The sequence below is a fragment of the Peromyscus eremicus genome, chromosome 5 (assembly GCF_949786415.1).
Source record: "Peromyscus eremicus chromosome 5, PerEre_H2_v1, whole genome shotgun sequence".
NCBI lineage: Eukaryota > Metazoa > Chordata > Mammalia > Rodentia > Cricetidae > Peromyscus > Peromyscus eremicus.
In genome coordinates, this window is record NC_081420.1 from 30,062,816 (window position 1) to 30,085,535 (window position 22,720).

Genomic DNA, 22,720 nt, shown 5'->3' on the forward strand with positions numbered 1-22,720 from the left:
TCTCAATTCATCCTCTCCCTACCTGACCTTTGAAATGGAGCCATCAGCTTTGAAAGGCCTGGCATCTAAAATTAATATTCTTCCCCATCTGACTAAGGAAGCAACAGCTGAGCAACATGAGATCAAGGAGCATATTAGTTTAAACAGGGGCTCAGGGTGGCATTTGAGAGAAGCCACTTCCTGGGGTGGAGACACTTGTCTCTCCAGATGACTTCTTCTCACTGAGAGTGAAGTCTCTTACCGGAGAGTTCTACAATCTGCAGATTCCTGTTCTCTGCTGGGAAGAATCTTCCTCTTGTGAAGTGGTTCAAACTCCAGGATGTCCTCCTACAGACGGTATCACTCTGGCTTATTGTCACTGCCCCTCCAATCTCCCTTTTCCCTCTATGTTGCTCTAAACAACAAGGGGTTCCACACTTCAGACAGAGTCAATGCTTAGTATTTCTTTATGGAATGATTATGTGTTAAACCCAAACTTTTGTTTTAATATGTTAATTTTATGACTTTCAGTATGGCCTGCAATTCAACATTATATCTATTGACAGTTCACCATTAAATAGACATGCATCTGTTCTTATTTTTATAATTTTTTTCAGAGAAGTTTACAAAATAATAATAATGATCTATAATATATCTGTAGAGTTCTGGTTGATGTTATTTGCTTTTTAACTTTTTTGAACCTAAGGCAATATATAGGATTTTGTAGAGTATTATATTTGAAATACTTTATAACTCTAGTAGATTATTTTAATCTATGAATTGTAAAAATGAAAGGTGAAGTTTCACTGGCAGAATTAGAAATGATTGTGAAGTAGAGAAAATGAAGCAAATTTCAGAGAATTTCCAGCAGGGGGCCTCGGGGACTAGCCACAGGAAAGCACAAATGCAAATCTTCCTTAATCTTTCTCTCCCTGGATAGCCAAGTACTATGTGAATATGTAGATGCATTTATGTGCCTAGGATTAAGTGTTATTTTGCAGTGTGTGTATTACCTAATTTGAATGGAGAGTATTTCAGAGAGAGCACGCAAAGCCGAGCTCGGGGCACAGCTGTTAGTAAAGGTTCAGTGAAAGGTGTGGGGCTGCATTCTTCATATGACATGAGTTTCTTTTGAAAGACCCGTACCAAATGTCTGAAGATGTAGGCAGGAGGACTTGCAGTGTGATTCAAAGGTAGGGGTGCTTGCCTAACATGTGTGGGTTATTGAGTTCAATCCCCAGCACTGAATAACTTAGAGACTGAAGTGCAGGCAGATAATTGCTGTGGTGGAGACTCTGCCCAAAAGGAGGTACAATTTCAGAGGAAGAGGGAGAAGCCCTTCTTCCTGGACAAGCCTTTCCTGCAGGACTGTGAGGAGCAAGCCTTCCAATCCCAGTCAAAAACTCCAGTCCTCAAATTGTGTTTTAACCTATCACTTGATATGGTGGAGGAGTTTGAATTTGCTCCTTATCTCCCACAGCTTGGCTAATTTTAGTCTGTGAAGAAAAAAACCTGATAATGACTAGACACCTAGAAAAAACACATGCTCACAGCATGGGAGTATGAAACTCAAAGCAGGGTGCATACTGGTCTTTTATTGAGAGCCTGAAGGGACAGAGTTTGGACTCCTGGGGTGAAAGGAAGTGGGAAGTCTCTAGAAGGTCTAAGGAGGGGTGAACAGACATCAAGGATGTGAATGAAATCTTTCAGGTGGCAGCCACCTGTGGTCATCTCTAGGGCAGGTGTCAGACCTTCTGTCTCATCTTCCTGTAGAGGACTCAATCTTTCTTGGGTTCTAGGAAAGTGGGGGGGAGGGTATATTAGATAGAAATACCACTATTTCATTTATTACTTTTTAATGTAGAAGGATATAAACTTCCTTTTACAAAAGGATTTTCCCAGTCATTCCTGTGTGTACAAAGGTCTGTGGTTTCTTTGAATAATCAACTTGAAATACGCCGCATAAACATAACTGGGGTTGGATGTCTTACTTTCTCTCCATGTATGTCTTGTTTAATGCAGTGAAGGATGTACATAGTCACCTGGGAGGGTGCTTCTTACTATTTAACTTTGTGGGAAAATGTAAAAATAAAAGTTTCTCAATGGACAAAGTTTCAGTGTGAATATCGGCGTTGCTCCTGATTTTGGAAGTTGAGAGTGAGTAAATGACCCCAACTTTTCTTGTTTCTGTCTTTTATAGTCAAGAGAAAGGAGTGCTGAGAAGTCAGGACTGTGTCCTGCTTTACAAGTCGGAGACCGAGGGAGATGAGAACTCCACTCCCGACAGCAGCCTGCTGAGACTCACCACCAGCATGCTGAAGGTCAAGAGGCTGGAAGAGATCAGCTCCTGCCACAGCAGCAACCCCCTGGAGAAAGTGGCCTTCTTCCAGTGCATGGAAGAGGTGGAGAAGGTGAAATGTTTTCTGGAGGAGAATTCTAGTGAGCTGGATCTGCAAGCTGGAGACCATGAGGTAACCACGTTTGCCCTCATCTCATGCCTAGTGCTCTTTATGGGACCCCTTCAAGTTCAGTGTTGTCACATACGTGTAGAACCAAGGAAGCCTGAGAATAGACACATTTCCATTCCCCTTCTCTGAGGATGATGTGTAAACTCTACACTTGAGCTGCGTTGATAGATAAGAAGCCTTTGAATGTGCATTTTACCTGCAGTGGCTGAGAAACTTTGAAGTGTGTTTCTGGGGACTGGGAGTGTAGCTCAGTGGTAGAGGGTTTGCAGAGCATACCGGAGACCCTGGATTCCATATCATCACCCCTCTCAACCAAATATACGTGTACACATACACACATACTTATGGAATATGCTTTAGAAGCACACTTTAGAGAAGGAACATTTACAATATGTGTTGGGGCTGAAAACTCAGAGAAGCATCCTGGGAGGACAACTGTGCAATTTCCAATTTCCCAAAGACCCTGAGCTCTGTGAGAGGTAGAGTTATTGACAGCGAAGTCCAGAGAAGGGGCAGCATTCCTTGCTGACAGCATGATGGTAGAACCCTGTGCTCACTCTGCTGAACAAGAGCTCTGAGTTATACCAAATTCACACACAGAGTTGCCTAATCTGATCAAGGAGATGATAGGTATTATGAGAGTAAGTTGTTTAATATATCCAAAGCACGGTAAGCATTTATCCTGTGTGTGTATGGGGGGTGGGCAGGGCGGTGATATCAACAGTGGAAGGGAGAGTGGTCTGGCACTGCCACCACAATACTGAGAAGACCCCCTCACTCTCACCCACCCCCCAACGCCTTGCCAGGGACCTCCACTCAAGTAAAGGCATATCCTTGACTGTACTGTAGAAAAGAATTTCAAGATGATTAGGGAGAAACAAAGTTGGCAAATTTATTAAATAAGTGAAAAGAGCTAGTATGTGTGTGGGCATCGGTGTGTGTGTGTGTGTGTGTGTGTGGGTGTGTGTGTGAGAGAGAGAGAGAGGGGGGGGTGACAGTACATTTCAAGACATGGGTGTCCATGCACAATGTCCTCCTATATGAGTCTGTGGATTTCTAAGTTACATTGATCAAAAGGCGTGGACTACACAGATGGCTGAGTGTGTAAAGGTGCTGACTATGCAAGCCTGGTGGCCTGAGTTAGAATCCAGGAACCCACAAGAAGGTGGACGGAGGAACTGAGTCCACAAAACTGTCTCCTAACCCCCACACATGTGTGGTCGCACATGAGCTGTACCCCATCTCTCTCACACACATAATAAATAGAAGAAACTTAAAGTATTAATTTACAACAGGCTTAAAGATTAAGCAAAATTTAAAAGTTAAGTAAAACTTATAGTGGCTAGAGAGACGGCTCCATGGCTAAGAGCACATACTGACTTTGAAAAGGATTTGAATTTGGTTCTCAGCCCCCATAAGAGGTAGCTCACAACAGTCTGTGACTCCAGCTCCAGGGGACCAGACACCTCTGGCCTCCATAGACACAGCACTCCAGTGGACACACCCTCCACCTCAGACACATAATAAAAATTCTTAAAGAATTTCCTTTTGCAAATGAAATTTAAGGTTGTTTTACAACGTGTACTGTATAGATTTGGGGTGAGAGGAGTGTTAATGTGGTAAAACTCATGGTCCTAAACCCCTGGGCTCCAGCCATCCTCCTGCCACAGCCTCCCAGATATCTGGAACTATCTAGGTGCATGCAACCATCCCACTACTTAGATCCAGAAGAAGAAATTGTCATAGTGAGATACGAAAGATACCTTTGCAAGGACCACTAATAGCATAAACAAATAAACAGAATTTATTTTCTCCTCATGAATTTCTGAAGGCAACAGAAAAACACTAATCTTTTATCACTTTGCACAACAGAAATCAGCTAATGGTTTATATGGATTTGATTGTCAAGTACACTTGTTCTCATAATTCTGTGATATAATTTTGTTGCTATTGTTGTTTGGAATTTTTTTTTGAGAGAGAGAGGGCCTTGTGTAGCCCAGGCAGTCTTTGAATTCCATGTGTAAGCTTAGAATGACCTTGAATTTCTGATCCTCCTGACTCTACCTTCTAAGTACTAAGATTACAGGTGTGTGCCAAGGTTATGTGATAAAAATTTTAATTAACTGCCTTTAAAGTGTGAGGTAATGGTGAGTTGGACTATAAGCTTTCTTAGGAAGAATTACTTTTATGATTACCAACTGTTTTAGAAAGTTCCAAACCTAATTTGGAAGTTATATATTTTGGGGTTTGTGGGGGAAAGATTGAGTCTGCAGAGACCCTAAAGGAAGTAGGCAAACACTTTGTAGCAGGGCCTTTCTGGCTTCCATGCTACAGTTGACACCATCGAAGGTAGAAACCAGTGACAAGGAGTGCCATATGTCCCGTTCAGTTTTTTATTTATAAATAGAGAGGCCCAGGGATGTCAGCAGTCAGGACCCCTGTCCATCTCTGGCCCTGTGGAGAATGGACAGGTACAGGTGTCAGTGGCTCAGAGCTCTTTCTATGGTGGTCAAAGCCCAACCTGGGGTGGCAGCACAGGCAGCAGGCCCGGCAGCTGCCAGGTAGAGCGGCCACCTCAGCAGCTCGGGTGTGTGGACGCAGCTGGGCTGCCATGGCTCTCTCCATCTTCTGCAGGGCTGCAGCAGACCTTTGCCACGTCACTCTTTTCTCTCCCGGGACCATTAAAAAGACCTGTCCACTTTCTCACTTGACTCTCGTCTCCCCCTTCCCATTCTCTTTCTGAGAAGATTAAGGCCGCTAATGGTAGAAACATTTGCTAGCTGCACTGAAAGGCAATTTTCACTGGATTTCAGACACTCTGGGGACACAGCTTTGTTCTGGAAGCTTGGAATACAGTTTCTAAAAGCAACTTTATCTGCTCTCAGTCCCAAGAGCAGAAAAACTGTATATAAATTTAACAGCCTGTATTTGTTAAAATAGTTCAGTGAAACTTGGATTTTTTTTCTTTTCCGGCTCTTAAGCGGGATTTTTCTATTTCATTTGTTTTCCCTGCGCTGAGTTTATTTTAAACTATCTTTTTCTTCCTCTAGTTTTTTTTTAGGTGGATTGTTAAATACTTCATACTCTACTCCTCTGTGAAACATTTAATTTATTTTATAATTTTAGCTTTGTTCCTTTAATTTTTCTTCATTTTCCATTTGGTTCTGTTTTCTAATGTCCTTTTCCCTTAAATAATACTGTGGATTTTAAAAGGTTTATGACTTAAAGGGGCAATTCATAGGCTTGCTTTTATGTTCTCTTCTTTTCCACGCCATATATCAAAATTAAAGCCTTTGAAGGGTGGCATAGGCCTCTCCCCAAGCAAGGAGCTGGCGATAGATAGGAAGTGACAGTCGCCTGTCCTAAGAATAAGGCCATAGCTCAACTTCCCTCTCCCCAGATGTTTTTTCCTCTTCTTCCTTTATACCACACTTAAAGCTCTCCAATTCTTCAGCTCAGTCTCAACCTCCACTGGGCCTTAAATCTGTGCCATCACCAACACCCTGTAGTCATCACTTCTGGGTCTTCTTCAGCCTGAATCCCCACCAGCACGACTATCTTACCTGCAAGATTTCACACAGGTCAAGGACTCTCCTCTCCTCTCTAAAATGCTCAGTATGAAGCCTAGATTTTATATTTGTCCCTAGGCCATGTCCTTGTCCCAGCCCTCCCATGAGGACATCCGCAACACTCTTTCAAAAGATCATGCATATATGGAAATCAAATAAATGGATGAATAAAATATGTTTTCAGCAGATAACCACATACCACAATACGCTAGATCTAAACTTGTCCAACGCATGCATTGAAATCAAGCAGAACTTAGCAAAGAGTTGATCTGAGTGAGGAGCCTAATAGCCACCATGTACATACTATGATGTTATAAATGCTAAATAGTTCTCACAACTATAATTGTAATTACTTTGATATAATTAAATGCAGAGTTTTAATTAAATTCTTATAGTCATACTTTTGGTGCTATGGACACGACCCAAGGTTTCAAGGATATGCTATACCCCCAACCCATACAAGGATATGCTGTGTCCCCTGTGACATAGTTCTACATTTTATACCCAAGATGATTTATGCTCATCTCCCTTGGTTTTCCCCGCCTTCCTGTGTGATCCTATTTGCTGTCATTTCCCCACAAGGCTTGGTCCCAAGTATAAAAACTAAGGGGGATTAGAGTATGGATGGTCCTTTTACAAAAATATGTCTTTGTGGACCACTCCTCCAGAATTGTGCTTATAGGGCTGAGTCGAGGTGGATTACTTCTGATTCTACACTTATCATGATTTGTATGGAAAAGTCTCCTTTAGTAAGCTCCAGGTTTCAGGGCTGGGAATGTACTACAGTTGATGGAATGCTTCCTTAACATGCAAGAAGCCTGAGTTTGAGCAGTAGCACCACATAAACTGGGCATGATGACCCACTCTGTGCCTGTAATGCTAGCATTTGGGAGGTAGAGGCAGGAGGATCAGAAGCTAAAGATCATTCTGAGCTACACAGAAAGTTTGAGGCCAGCTTGGGATGCCTGAGACCTTATCTCAAACACAAAAGACAAAAAACACAACAAAACAAAAACAAAAACTCAAAATACAATACTACCACCAACAGAAACAGGTTCAATGCTTCCCTGGTACCATCTAGAAGAGAGATTAGGATGGCCCAAATAGACACAGGGTCTCACAGTTCCTGGGATGTTTCAACGCCTCTCACAGATATTCAAAGACTGAACCAAACCAAAGTATTTCTTAGCCGGATGGGCGAAAGACAAGAGAGGGTTGGGTAAAGCATGGGTGTCTCTATTTTGATTGAGTTGGCTGTTTTAATAGCAGATGACATTTCCTGACAGCTGATGTGAAATTTTACCACCAGCCATGTTCATAATGACTATTCTTAGATCTCAAAATAGCATAGTCAAGGATGAAGGTTTTTAATTTTTGAAGTTACATTCTTCCACTCCTTTTTTTTTTTTTTTTTTTTTGCTCTTTGCCCCGAAATGGCAAGAGAAATCTTCCTAGCTGGCATTGGCCCAGCAGAGGCAGCTGATACCAGTTACGACGCAGCTACTAGTCCTTGACCAGGGGACAAACACATGTGTGTCAGTATAAATTATTGCCAGCGATCTCTCTCAGTCCCTGCACCTGTCTTGGATCTGTCACAAAGAGCCATCATCTGTTTCCTTTTAAAGAAGCAGAGTATTAGTTGGTCATGTAACCAGAGACGCCCAGTGTAGGACTGCACAAAAAAAAATCCCATTGCAGTCCACAATGCCCACTCCTCAGAGCAGAGCAGGGAGCACAGGGAACTTGGAAAGTGGTTTGCTAGATCAAGGCAGGGAAGCTGCCCACAAAGCCAGGGACTTCGCAGCTGCTCCCAGGCAATGGACTCCATACTTCAAAGAAAAGACTTCTGGATTGTAGGTAGCATGTGCCTTCTGTCGTCTTCAGTCTTCTGGCGCCTGTTTCGGTCAGTGGTGACATGGGGAGGCCCCAAGCAGGCCCCTGCACTTGAGGATGCACAGGTAGTGAAATCCTTTTGAACGAGGGCAGATTTATTTTGCAATTCTCTTTGAACATCTCCAGCCCAGAAGTGGTGCTCACCAAAGGCAGTTGATCCATGCCTTGCTGGATCTTTGCCCAGGACTACTGTCTTAGGAGGGGCTGGGATAATAATAGTGACATGTGGCACCTTTCATCATTTCTAGCAATTGGGCCAACTTTCGGGGAATCTTGAAGCAGCTGTATCAGGAATTAATTTAAGTTGGTGATCTGTTTGGGGTAGGAGAGTTAAAAATAATGTTGGCATCACTTCATTTTTTTGTCCTTTTTATGTGTCATAGTTATAAAAGAAAAACATAGATTTGTCCTGTTCATAGGAAATCTGTTGTAGGCTCAGCAATGAAGGGTGCTGAGTACTTGAATTGTCTCCTCTCATGCTTTGAGCTGCTGCTCATATGGTTTTTCATCAAACACAGAAGCTATTTCTACAATGGAATTCTGTGGGCAAAATACAGTTCTAGAAGAGAAGTAGTTCTCAGTCTGAAGAGTGTAGTCCTTTCTGAGAGGTGTTCATTTCCAGGAAAACAGCTTTCTCTGTGTGCTTGAATACTTTATTCATTATCATCTGCAAAGTCACTTTCAAACACTTCAGACAGTCTAGCAAACACTGCAGAAGACCCTGAGGGTCAGCACTCCGATATATCGGAAGGCAGGCTCCCAGCAGTGTTTCTCAGCACCTTTATCCTCCTCCAACACTCCCTTCCCCCATTGACCTCTTCCATGAAATGGTATTTCTTTTCCTTCCTCCATTTTTTTCCGAATGGCTAGAAAGAGGGCTCAGTTGGGGAAGTACTTGCATTGCAAGCGAGAGGGCATGAGTTTGACCCCAGAACCCACGTGAAAATGTCGGGCACAGTGACCCATCTTGTAACCTTGATGCTGGATCTCAGTGCTTACTGGCCAGCCAGTCCAGCCTAATAAGTGAAGTCCAGGTCAGTAACAGACCTTGTTTCAGAAGGAGGTAGGTGGTGTTCCTGAGAACAACATCTAAGCCCCCAACCCCCCAACACACACACACACACACTTACATAAAATTGTTTGTGTGCATACAGTACTAGGCATCAGTCTCAAAGCCTTGAATTTCCCAGGTAAGTGTTGCTGGGCCACATTCCAGCTCTTCCCATGAAATTTATTTCTACAGATACCCTGTTTGATGTATATATCCTTGATGCATTATATGTATGCACATCCTGTGCATATATAAAGAGTAAGATTTTCTTCATCTCTTCTCCTCAGAGAGCCAAAGCCCCACTCGGGTGCTCTTGCTGTACTGGCAATACATGATTTACAGTTTAAAAAATTTCCAGGAGAGGTGGTTTGATAGCAGTACATACATGCATGACTTACATCTTATCCTATGAGAACCACAAGTTCTGGCTCTTGGTGGTATTCAGATGATACAGCTCTATGCTTCCCCAATGCCTGAGCCTTTCCTGGAGTCCTTGCTACATGGACACTTCTGTGATTATCAAGTTCATGTTCAAATGAACAGCTGAATCTTGGAATAATTTATTAAATTACTTTATCTATCTTAGTTGAGAACAAGGTAAAATTAGTGGGAGAAAAACAGCAACAGAAAAAAACCAAACAAAACAAACCTGAAGCATATAAAAACCCATCTTTAGGCTAGTCCTGACATCATGGTTGTCTATCTATTCAGACCCAGTAACTGGTACCCAAGTACTAATCATGTCTGGCTGTTTAATAAATTTTTTATGGGAGCTATCAGAAGGACTACATTTCTTTCATGAGAAATGCTATGAGAGATTTCAGCTTCTGTGTGGAAAGGAATGGTATTCACTGAAGCTCTGGGATGAGCACCACTGGTACTTCTACCTCTGGTATCTGACAATGAAAAGGTTAACAAGCATTTAGAAGTACCACATACATTCTTTTAAAGGTTCTTATAGCGTTTTAACTATAAAGAAAAGCTCATTTATGTCAGATTTACAACATAACTCTCATCTTTTTTCATCACTAATGATCATTTATAATGTTGACAACTAATTATCTTTGAAAATTGTCCAAGCACAACAGTTTAGAGATTAGCTTTCTCAGAGATGCCAGAGAATCCATTTGTAATGTTAATATGTTGTCTACAGTGAAGAGGTAAAGGCTTTCTGATGCACTGTGTACAGATGCCTGCTCATGTAAAGTTCTATATGCCCTTGAATATACAGATGAGTAACCTTACAGTGTATGTTGTTTTGGTGTTTCTGAATAATCAAAATCATGATAATTTTATATAATTTCTGTTAGTTGTTTTAATATGAAGAAAATATCTTTATTTTCTCTCTTTCTACCAAAGTTAAAACAACAGAATTCAATATATATAATTGTTGCTAGTTATGTCTATGTTTCTAGGTAAGAGAATGCTTAACACATGTCTTAATGAAATTCCTAAATATAATTTACTAAACTGTGTTTCTATCCATTTCCTCAAACCATTATGGTCGTAAAATGTACATTTATCTATCAGCATTACCCAGACCTCCATTTTTCAGACTATCTTCACGACTTTCACTGTACAATTGACCCTCTGTATCCATGAATTACACATCTGTGGATTCAGCTAGCCATGGAGAAAACATTATGTCTGTACTGAACATCTGCAGACATTTTTCCTTATAATTATTCCCTAAATAATAGAGAATAACAGCTATCAACATTCACACTGTGTTAAGTATTATAAGTAAGCCAGAGATGATTTAAAGCGTAGGAGAAGAGGTGCATGGTCATATGTAAACCTCATGCCATTTTATATAAAAGGCTAAAAGACTTGGGAGGGGTTCCGGGAACATATCTCCCAAGCATACATGCCAAAAGATGTTCTTTCACGTTACTTTTATTTTTATTAATATGCCAACCCATTTAAAACATTTTTAGCAAAAGCAAAAATTGCAACAGTGTGCTAAGTATAGATTTTTCAAATGCACAGCAACACACACACAACATAAATTTTAAAATGATTTGTTAGTGCACGACCTCAGAGAACCTAGAAAGCTCTCACAACTAAGGTGGTCCCTGGGGCACCTGCAACAGGAACTCTTTCCAGATCTTTGCCCAGGGGCATTTATTCCTCATTTTCTGTCTAACATATGGTAACAAAGTCCAAGGGAACCGAGGCAAGCAGGTAACAGAGTCTTCTTTCTAGAGAAAAGGGGGGATTGATAGTAAGAGGCCTTTAGTATAGAACATTGATATTGGGGAAGTTTGCTTAGGGTTTTTATGTGGCTGCATGTCTAGTGTCCCCAAATTGCCACTCCCAAATTCCCATCAGAAAGTAGAGCCTGTAATCAGGGCTTACGTTTGGATCCTTAATTTGAGGATTGACTCCGAGGAATAGGCATGGAACCTCTGTGTAGGAAATAGTGAAAGGAGGAAGCTCCAGCATGATGCTGACCGCTGTATGCAGGGCTCATAGTTTTGCACCCCTGTTGTAGGACCGCTGTATTCAGGGCTCATAGGTGCACCCCTGTTGTAGGACTGAAGGCCACCTGGCTCTGGCTCTTTTGCTAAGTTTAACAGGATCTATGGCATCTTCAGTTGCCTCTGGGTAAACATGATTCACCTGGTGTTCTCCCAGTGAACTCTAGGGAAGTGGCAAGCTGCAGTAACTTGGAGGGGGACAGAAAGAGACCCCATTTAGTTGCCTCAACAACAGCTGGAGCAAAAGGTAGACCAGACTGTGCAAAGAACAGAGAGAGGAACACATCCAAATACACTGAAGTTTCAGAGTTTAGCCTCTGAGGTGTTGCAATCAAGACAGCGTTCTTTTGCTCACCTGGGGATTGAATTTTATTGTTGTTACCAGCTCATTTTTGTTTTACCAGTTCCCTTTTTGCGGTGTTACGAGCTCATTTTTGGTATTGTTGGCTTATCTGAGGGAAAATTGCTCAATTTGCGATGAAAGTCATGAGGATAAGGGTTCACTGGAGACTGTGGTTGAGCCTAAGGGAGACAGTGCATGGCTTTGGGTTCCAGGATTGCTTCTTGAGACTTGGGGAACAAAGCTTATATATATATATATATATATATATGCAGCCTAGTGGTGCACGCCTTTAATTCCATTACACAGGAGGCAGAGGCAGGCAGATCCGTGAGTTGGAGGCCAGCCCAAGTTACATGGTTAGACCCTGTCTCAAAATAAAAAGTTCATACGTTAAGCCCTCACAGGGTGGGCTTACCAGGTACACTGTTCACTGTTGCACAAAATCCCAGGATATCGGCATACCTCATCGATTCTTTCTGTTCGCATATGGTTTTGCACTTGATGCACACATAATGTTCACGAACATTGGGTCTTCCTGCACCAGGCTCACAAACAGTGGTGGAGGTGCTTACCATTGCTCCCCACACCTCTCTGGGGTACTTGTTATGAGGAGGGAGTCAGCTCTCTGAACCTAGTCATTGGTGGAAGCCACTTTCTGGAAGCAGTTTCAGTTTCAGTGGGAATCTTCGGTGGGCATCAGGCCCTCCCCTGCTCTGTTTCAGGTGCACACTAGTATTTCTGCAGATAGCTGGGGTCAGTTAATCTGCTGCACTGGTTGGTTTTACCTGTCAGGGTGCCACAACATAGACTCACCTGGGAAGAGAATCTTAAAGAGGGATCATCTAGATCCGATTGGCCTGTGGTCGTGTCTTTAGGGGGTTATCTTGACTGTTGATTGCATATGAGAGGGACCCTGGACTGTGTAGGAGTGAAGAGCACTAGCTGAGAATAAGCAGCAGCCAAGCACGCACTTGCTTTCTGTTCGATCTTGACTGCCAATGTGGTGTGACTAGCTGCTCAGGTTCTTGCCTTGCCTTCCCCAACGACAGATGTAACCTGGGATTGTCAACAGGATAATCCCCTCCCTCCCCTGTGTTGCTTTTTGTTAGTGTGTTTGTCTCATCAATGGAAATGAAGGACGGCTGACCACTGTCCACATGCAGTCAGAGGTGAACTCAGAGTGGCCCCTCAAAACCAGTGCCGAGGATTGCCTTGAGGACAGAGGCAGTTTTCAGTCCGAACCACTCCAGGGACATTCTTCATGTTCTTTGAATAGCGGTGTGTGCCTGTCCCTTTCTGTCATACCGGCATACTCTTTGGGTAAAATAAAGGAGCATGCATATATGAAGATGCTTTGTGAAATGTGAAGGCTGTCACTGTTACTATTTCCAGTGCATTGCTTTCTTAACATCTGGGCCTCAGACCCTTATGTCTTTGTACTGGCTGGTTTTGTGTGCCAACTTGACACAAGCTAGAGTCATTAGAGAAGAAGGAGCTTCAGATGAGGAAATGCTTTCATGGGATCCAGCTGTAAGGCATTTTCTCAGCTAGTGATCAATGGGGGAGGGCCCAGCCCATTGTGGGTGGGGCCAACCCTGCACTGATGGTCTTGGGTTCTACAAGAAATCAGGCTGAGCAAGCCATGGGAAGCAAGCCAGTAAGCAGCACCCCTCCTCGGCCTCTGCATCAGCTCCTGTCTCCAGGATCCTATCCTGTTTGAGTTCCTGTCCTGACTTCCTTCAGTGATAAGCAGTGATGTGGAAGTGTAAGCCAAAAAATGCTTTCCTCTCCAGCTTGCTTTTTGGTCGTGGTGTTTTGTTGCAGCAAAAGAAACCCTAACTAAGACAGTCTTCTTAACACATGGAGATGGCCTTAAGCATGGAGACAGCCTCTGTATGTATCTGCCTCCTAGTATTTATTTTAATAATTCTCTCAACTTGTCTACTGTTTTTCAGAGAGAAAAGTCACTTGATTTATGAGTCCATTTTATGGAATTAAGATGATATATGCTTTTTAAAATACATTCATAAATCTTCAGTATTAGTCCCTGGCTTGTGGCTTCACCTAGATGGAGGTTCTGCTGCTTGCGGATTATGGTGGCACTTTTTGGTAATTTTTTTTTTTTGGTATGTGTTGTTGCAGACACCCTAGAGCACTGTACTGTGGTTGTGACTCAAAGATTGGAACTTGGGATACAGCTCTATGGTCAAACATGTGCCTACGATGCACAAGGCTTTCGATTTGACTTTTGACAGACAGACACATACACACACACACACACACACACACACACACACACACACACACACACAGACTTAAAGCATAGATTCTTGGAGGCCAGCTTGTCCAAATCTTTGAAAGGAGGGTTCAACAAATGGACGTGTCCATGATTCCTGACAACGAGGGAGGACTCTTCTGAACATCAGGGTTCTCTCCAGGCTGATCTTCTGGACTGCCAGAGCCAGCTTTTTTTTTTCAGAATTCTTGTCTCTGTTAGGGTCCCCCCGCCGCTGCCGCCACCGCCGCCGCCGCTGCTGCCTCTCTGGTTGCCTTCCACACTGGATCAACATCTGGCTCAGTTCCTTGAGTCCTGCAGGCCCTCCTCCAGCTGGTAAACCACCAGCCAGGCCCTGGCTCTAGCTCTTCACTGAGTGTCACTGGTGCTTAATTTCCAAGGGTCCCAGCACCACGCCCATTCTCTGAATGCCTCAGCATGGGAGCTGGAAGCTTGAACAGCAGGGGGTGAGTCCAGAGACTCCTACTATAACAGGTGTGGGGTTAATGATCTTGTCAGTGGCCCAGGCATCAGGAAATTCTAAAAAAGGAAATAACTAGGCTAGAAGCCAGTAGTTAGTGCACTCACATTCTGACTTGTCCGTTACCTTCTAGTATTTGTATTCCACACATGAACAAGCTAGGCCTATTCTTACCTTTCCTATGTAGCTTAATGCTCATATTAATGAAATTAGGATAAGGGGTAGGCATAAAAATGAAATATTAATGTAAACCTTTAATTCACAAATGTATCTAATCCACCCATACCAGAGTCTAAGTATTCATTTAAATCATTACATATAGATTTTATATTAATTAAAAAGCAACTCCTACCAAGCTAAAAAGGTACAGTGTTGGCTATGCTTAGATGCCAATAAAAGTTGTCAAACACATGAAAAATACATGAAACTCACTGACCAAAGCAATTTCATTTGCTCATGGGCACTGATCATCTCAAAAAGAGACAGAAGCTGGCAAAACAAGACAGTTCCTTTAAGTGTTTAACAAGACTAGATTCTGTGTGTGCATTCTTTTCCTTTTAGTAGAGATGTTTGGTTAGGGGTCCCGTTGAGATGACTTGGCAGGCCTTGGTATTTAGAAACATAAGAACTGATGGCAGTAGGTCTCATTTGGTTCTGAGGTTTCTAGAACAAGCCTATTACACTAATACATTATCCCTCCCCAGGGCTGGGGATGCAACCAGCCCATGGTACCTCACATTCTGTGCACAGGTGCTGCACCCCACTCCAATTTTATGTTCTTAGGGTTGTGTTTGCTGACTACCTACTTAGGATCAATGCCTTTAACCTGGTTGTAGTTCTTTATTTACCCAGGCATTTTATTGTAAACAGTCCTCCTTGCTGTGTGTCTACTTGTTCTAAGGACTTTATAAATAGGGTGTAGCTCAGGGCCTTGCCTAGCACTGTAAAGCCTTGGGCTCAGTCTCTAGTAATGTAACAGCAAAACCTCTGTGACAACCTAAGGAGACCGATCCGTCCCTGACTGGTCACTAGCATTGATGCTGCATGTTCCAGGCACTGTGCTAAGGACTTCCCACACAGTGTGCGGTACCCGTCACAGTAGCCCCATGAAGCTCTTTGTCTACAGGCAAATAAGTTAAGACTTACTGGGACTAGGAGCTTGACCAAAGTGATACAGCTGCATGCACACTATGGTCTTTCTTTCTGAATAGATTCATTTGCTCAACATTTAAAACCACTACATAGGCTTAATTGCAGAAATTTTTACTAGCGTTTCTTTAAAAATGTAATTTGCTCCTTAGAGAAGTTTTGGGTCCTGAGCAAAACCAAGAGAAAGCTAGAGTTATGCATACATAACACATCTCCCATAGTTACAGAGCTTTGCATACATAGTCCATCTCTCCCACAACACAGACCTATGAGCAACTCTTCTAGCGTAACAGTACTTTTATTCTAACAAACAAACCTTCACTGATACTCTACACTTTATACTGAGGCTCATCGCTAGTGTTGTACAGTCTGTGGGTTTGAACAAATGTAAAATTTCAGGTATATACCATTATAGTAATTTAATTAAAAAAAGACGTTAAGTATTTGTAGACAGAATTTTCTAAATCCTTATATGATCTGAAGTATTTTTCCAATTTAATGACTGTTTCAACTGTTTGCTTTTCAAATACAAATACAGGGAGCAAGTAGGTTTTAAATGTCCACGTTGCCAACCAGCAAACCCAGGGTCTTGTTCGCAAATGTAAGGTAACAGCGACCTCCAGTGGGAAAAAGTTGGAAAGGCTAGTGTGGGTGTAAGGACCTTTCAGGCTTTTTGGGTTTTCCCGGTGCTGAGAATGGAACCCAGGGACTTCTGCATGCTTGGCAAGTGCTTTACCACTGTGCTGCACCCCAGGCCAGGGCATCTCTGTAGTTGTTCAAACCAATGCTAGCACTTTCTCAACTCTGCTTGAAAAAAGACGCAGTATCCTGGGTCTGATTTGTTGAAGTATGCATAGTAAGGGTAAATTATAACCTAATACCACCAGCTCTTTAATACTCTATTTTTTATATATATAAATAGCTCCTATGAATTCAGTACTTTGTCAACCCAACATAAGTCTTGACTATCAGATGCAACTGACATTTTACCAAATCCAGCTTTAGGAAGGCAGGTCGTCCCAGAATATTCTACTTCTCTTTTTATAGCACGGCTTGATGTTTTCTCCTTGCAGCCTTGCCTGTTTGTATTTCACTTTACCATAGTTGCAGGATGAGACATTTTCACTTTGCAATACAGCCTGACAGATGTGTGGCCACATATTTGAATTTCATTTGGCCTCTTGCTACCTCTGTGACACTAAGCATGTTCTGTAGACCCTTTCAGTGACCTTCAATGCCTGAGATGAATACTACTGGCCTCACAGAGTCATTGCCTAGTGCAGTTTACACAGAGGTTGGCACAGAGAACATGAGCAGCTCGGTAAAGAAAACAATACACTTCCTTGTGTGTAGACTGGACATAGGACCCCACACAAGCCCTCCTCTCTACCACTTAGCTCTGCCCTGGGCCCAGCTTTCATTACCAGAAGCCACCAGGCCATTCCTCAACTGGGTGCGTCTTCTCTGGGTCCTGTTCTCTTTCCTGCTCAGAGCCCCACATTTACTTTCCGGGAAGACATTGCTCCTTTCATGTATTTTCACGTGTCACTGTTTTCTGTGGATGGAGGTTTCCGTGTTCCTGAGGCATCTAGGCTATGATCTTTAGACATCTTGATACTACACTTTCATGCTTGGCTTTTCTCATGCCCACCATCACACCCTATCAGACATCAGTACAGGATGTGATTTATTGAAATATGCCTTACATTTTTTTCATCCCTACTGGAGTTATGACAAAATGAGTTATTTTGCCCCACCATCATGTAAGGATGTATACAGAAGAGTTGCCATCAGACACCATGAAGAGGGAAAAAGGAGTTCCAACAGGTCCGCAGTACCAAGATCATATACATGTGAATATGCAAATACTGTGTGATGGGATCCTGCTGTCTGATTGCATAAGAATCAAGAAACACGGGCTCCACAGACGTGAGGCGAGGCAGAGACTATTGCTTTACTGGCTACACACTACTAAATATCCCTTAGGAGCCAGGAAATGCACACCTAGGTCAAACTTGGAGCACATTGTTTATAGAAATCATCAGCTCTGAAATTTTGACAGTTAGTATTGTCAGCCTAACAAAATGAACAGAAGAGATTCTTTTGGTGTCTAGAATCTTGTCTTTTCAAGTGATGCAGAGCTGTACCCAACATGAACCTAGCTGGCAGATGCAGAAAACGCTCTATTCTCCACTCTCTGCTCTTTGTTCCCTGAGAACTGTCATGAGTCTCCAGCTTAGGAGCCCAGTTACTGACATGGCATTGTATTCTAATGAAATTTTCTGGGAATAAATTGAAGACTGGAAAGTCAACAGCCATAGCTCTTAATTTGGTCAAGCATGTCCAATAGAATATTAAATCTCAGCCTTGCCTCGTGTTCTGTGAAGCCTGCACTGTTCGATTCTTACATATCAAATGATAGGATCCCACCACTTAGCATTCACTTCTTGCTTTTGGTTTTATAAAGACACATTCACATGAACGGAATTAGTTCTAGTTCAACATTTTATTCATGCTGACTGCTATTACAGTCCATAAAATAAAGATTCATAGATAAAACTCATTAAAGTTTATTTTCAGTTATTCTACTTCAATATTGTTTCCCAACTCATAATTAAGAGCTTAGGGAGCTGTAAGATGGATGTGGGGGTTCATTTCTTGATTCTGGCATTTTTTGTACCCAAATTCATGCCCCTGGGGTCTGTCTGCTCAATAACTGTATGATATTACTCATTCAATTTTTCTTTGTCTCAGTTCTTGTGACATCACATTGGTGAAATAATGTCAACTTTGTCAAATTATTTGGGGGAAGAATTTCATAAGCCAGTGGCTTGGTTCCTGGTACAGAGATGAAACCTCCACATTGACCCCTGTTCCCGCTGCCTGGTTATACTCCACACCTTTGGTCATTTTCTCCCCTTGAGACAGCTTCGGAAATCCTTGAAGACCAGATTCAAATCTCATCACGGTTCTAATCAACTTGAGTCATGTCACCTTTCATATATACTGTTTTAGTACCCCATGCCAGGTGTGTGGCTGCTTTGGGTGTCCTTTATGGCCATTATTGTGTTGCAGGTAAACTCTTCCACGCCCAGAAAGCTAGAGCTCTCTCTCCTCATGGGGATTATTCCCTATTTGTTTATTTTTGTAGCGTATCCTTCAGTGATATAAGTTCATTTGCATTTGTGTACTGTTTATAGCGTTTAGGTTTAATTTCCTTTTTCAAGTTTTAGAAGTGAAGGTGATTGATACCCTTACTCAAATATTGAGACAAAGTAATGAGTATGGTCAGTCAGGATATTTGAAAAACTTTGGGTTTGCCTATTTTTTCCCCCAAGATCTTCAAAGAGGATATACTGGAGTGAATTTTAACATGGTCAGTGTGGCCTGACACACCCTGACTATCAATATCAGCAATAAGAAAGACATCTGTTGTTCCAGGTGCCTTCTGTCCCTGCTGAAAAAGAAGGCAATCTATTTCTCCTCAGTCAAAATGTGTTAACTTTTACTCTGCAGTGGTATGAGCACATTGGAAATTGTTTCTAATGACATCAGTAAGGCATTGCCCAGCTTCTGGTGTCCCTTTTAGACTCAATCTAGAAAGATTAAGCCAACTTAAATTGTTTTATAGGTTCTACTCTGGCAGTTACTTTTTTATGGTGATGCAAAAATGGCCATTCACCACATACATATCTCATTTCTCAACCCCCCATGCCTGCCAGCCAGTGTTGGTGTGACCAGGGGACTTGTTCCGGATAGAAGCTCTCGGGCCCACCCTACGTGCTCTTACCTAGGTGAATGTTAGTGTTTGAAAAGCACCAGAACATTAATTACTTCCTGCAATTGAAAATGAGAGATTAAGTTTTTTCCCATGAAAAAAATGAAATGTGATACTAGTAAAGTTGTGCATATATGCTTATTCTTATCTAGGTAATAGATGCATGTATATTCACATTTATATATCCACATACGTATATTAAGTATATGTATTTATAGTGGTGTGTGTGTGTGTGTGTGTGTGTGTGTGTGTGTGTGTGTGTGTGTAGTGTGCTCCCAAGCTTCTCTCAGGCTAGTCCTTGAGAACTAGGCAATATCCTTTCTTGAACATTTTAAGAGCATATTTTTCCTTGATAAAATAAATATGTCTATTAATAGTTGTTTCCATTAGATTTCCCAGGCAGACAAAACACAGAACTTGTCCCTCAGCCAGTCAGATAAGCTGGGGTGAGGGGACATGTGAATGGCAGCACACTCTGCCTTCCCTGGAAGGGTCACATTCATCCCCAGGGAGGTGGTCTGGACATCAAGTCCTTTACCCATTTGAAAAGAGGCGATTGTGTGACAGGACACCAAGGGACTGTGCATCATGGAAATTCCTTGGTCTGCCCTTGTCAGCAAGGCAGCAGGTGGTTTAATTGAAAGCCATGTGTGTGCTGGGTGAAAGAACAGGCTGTGAGAATCTCTGTTGTCATCGACTCACTCCTGCCAGGGGCTCGCTGGCAGGCTTTGTGAACCCAAGTGCCTGTGTCAGGGAGCTGTGGGATCTCGCTGCATTCTGTCAAGGCTAAAGTTAGGTTCACAGTTCCTAGGGTCACATGGAAAGGTCACTAGGGTCTGGAGCTTACGACTCCATCTGGGCTTTGCTACTTTGTTAGATCAGCACCTTGACTTCTAGTGCATTATGAGACACCCTGATGTTTGTTACGTGTTAGGGAGAAGAGCCACTGGAAATAAGCATCCCTTGGGGACTCCTAGGCCCCACAAGAATCCTTCAGCAGAAACTGCTAGAGTGGGACTTGGGAGTCCATGTCTTTAATAACCCCAAGGTTCTAATGAAGAGCGTTGTTAGCGCTCTTCTTGGGCAGTCATTGGCTCACTATCCAGATTCCACTCTTTTTCCCTTTATGCTTGCGGCTGGCAACTAAAAAGATATTATGTGACTTCTGGGGATTTGTGAGGCTATAAAAACCATTAAATTTTAAAATATTGACCTCTTTCTGGGCTGACTACTCATTAACCCTGCCTCCTTTTATTGAGTTAGTCTTTTGGCTACTTAGGTGTCTTTGCAGAGTGAAGCTGAGAATGAACGTACCTTAGATGGCCTGAGGAAATGCTATAGGCCTATGAGCCGATTAGGTTCTTCTTCCTTCTGCTGCTTGCTTGGTTTCTGTGGTCTTTGTTTACAGGGGCTGTGACATGGGCACCTGTGGGGACTGGAGTTTTCACACATTAACATTTCCTTTTTCTGGTTTGGTGCTGGACATGGAATTCAGGACCTCACCAAGCCACATTGCAGCCCATGTCTCCCACCTGTGTGTGAGTTACAGCAACACTGGAATAAGAGACATCCGTGGGATTAAGAGTTGGGTTAAGGCAGGTCCAGTCCCCTCCTCCCTTCACCCAGGCTGAGCAAAGTGTCCCAGCATAGGCCCTAGGTTCCAAAAAGCCAGCTCATGCACTAAGGACAGGTCCTGGTCCACTGCCTGGGGGCCTCCCAAACAGTTCAAGCTAATCGACTGTCTCACTTATCCAGAGGGCCTGATCCAGGTGGGGGCTCCTCAGCTATTGGTTCATAGTTCATGTGTTTCCACTAGTTTGGCTATTTGTCCCTGTGCTTTTTCCAATCATGGTCTCAACAACTCTCGCTCATACAATCCCTCCTCTCTCTCTTTCTGATTGGACTTCCGGAGCTCCACGTGGGGCCTGGCCATGGATCTCTGCATCCGCTTCCATCAGTCATTGGATGAGAGTTCTATCAAGACAGTGAGGGTGTTTGGCCATCCAACTGACAGAGTAGGTCAGTTCGGGCTTTCTCTCGACCATTGCCAGTAGTCTATAGTGGAGGTATCTTTGTAGATTTCTGGGGACTTCTCTAGCACTTTGCTTCTTCCTATTTCCATGGGGTCTCCATTTATCATGGTCTCTCTTTCCTTGTTCTCCCTCTCTGTTCTTGATCCAGCTGGGATCTCCCGTTCCCCTAAGCTCTCTTGCCCCGACCCTTGCCCTTCATTACCCCCCACCCCACATCCAGTTTGCTCATGTAGATCTCATCCATTTCTCTGTCATTGGGTGATCCCTGTGTCTTTCTTAGGGTCCTCTTTACTAGGTAGCCTCCCTGGAGTTGTGAGTAGCAGTCTAGTCATCCTTTGTTTTACATCTAGTATCAACTAGGCTGAGCTGAATCCCCAGGGGAGTCCTTGCCCTGGAGGAGGTAGGAATTGGGGGGTGGATTAGGGGGAGGGCAGGGGGGTAGGGTAGGAGGAGGGAGGACAGGGGAATCCATGGCTGATATGTAAAATTAAATTAATTTTAAAATTAAAAAAAAGAATTCGAAGAAGATATCAGAAAATGGAAAGATCTCTCATGCTCATGGATCAATAGGATTAATATAGAAAAAAATTTTAAAAAAGCAAAAAAAAAAAGAGTTGGGTTAACTCATTGCCTATTGAATGAGACAGCTATCTTTAACAGAAGGCTAGCTTCTTCTGAGGTTTAGTATAAGGGAATTAACAGGTAGTTGAGGTAGCAAATGTGATAAGGGCAATAAGTTAAAAATAATTCTGAAGAAGAATATAGGCTATGGTGGACATGAAAGAAGACTAGAGAATCCCTTTGCTCTAGGTGAAAGCAGGTAGAAGGCATCTTCCTGAACAATTATGAAGCAGTACATCTTTCTGACATCTACTGAGGACCGACTAAAATCCAACTCCACAGCATTAGCTTAAATTGCATCTGAAAATAGACTCAGAGAGCAGACAGGGACAGAGGTCAAGGAAGGCTTCGTGTCTGGGAGGAAGAGCCAAGACTGGGTGGAGGGAAGCCCAAACTTTATGCAACATGGGTCACTCCCAGGAGAACTGAGGCACCAGCCCAGTCCCTTTGGCCTTTCTTGCAAGAAACTCTAGACTTTCAGTTTTAGCACTAGTAGAAGATTGCAGTCTCCTGAGATGTTGACTTGACACTTTCCTGGACCCATCAGCTTGGCAGGCCTCAAGTCTCGCTTAGCACACGTAGCATCGCATCGCATTCCTA

General features: G+C 42.8%; 1 protein-coding gene across 1 annotated transcript in view; it reads left to right on the forward strand.

The window, feature by feature from the left end:
• Nucleotides 1-2,276: 2,276 nt before the first annotated feature.
• Mylk4 (myosin light chain kinase family member 4) overlaps nucleotides 2,277-22,720 on the forward strand; it is a 76,275-nt gene continuing 55,831 nt past the window's right edge. The window contains exon 1 of the mRNA XM_059262326.1: nucleotides 2,277-2,450. Within this exon, the coding sequence (XP_059118309.1) occupies nucleotides 2,292-2,450 (159 nt within the window). The 5' untranslated portion in view covers nucleotides 2,277-2,291. The remainder of the gene's footprint in view (nucleotides 2,451-22,720) is intronic.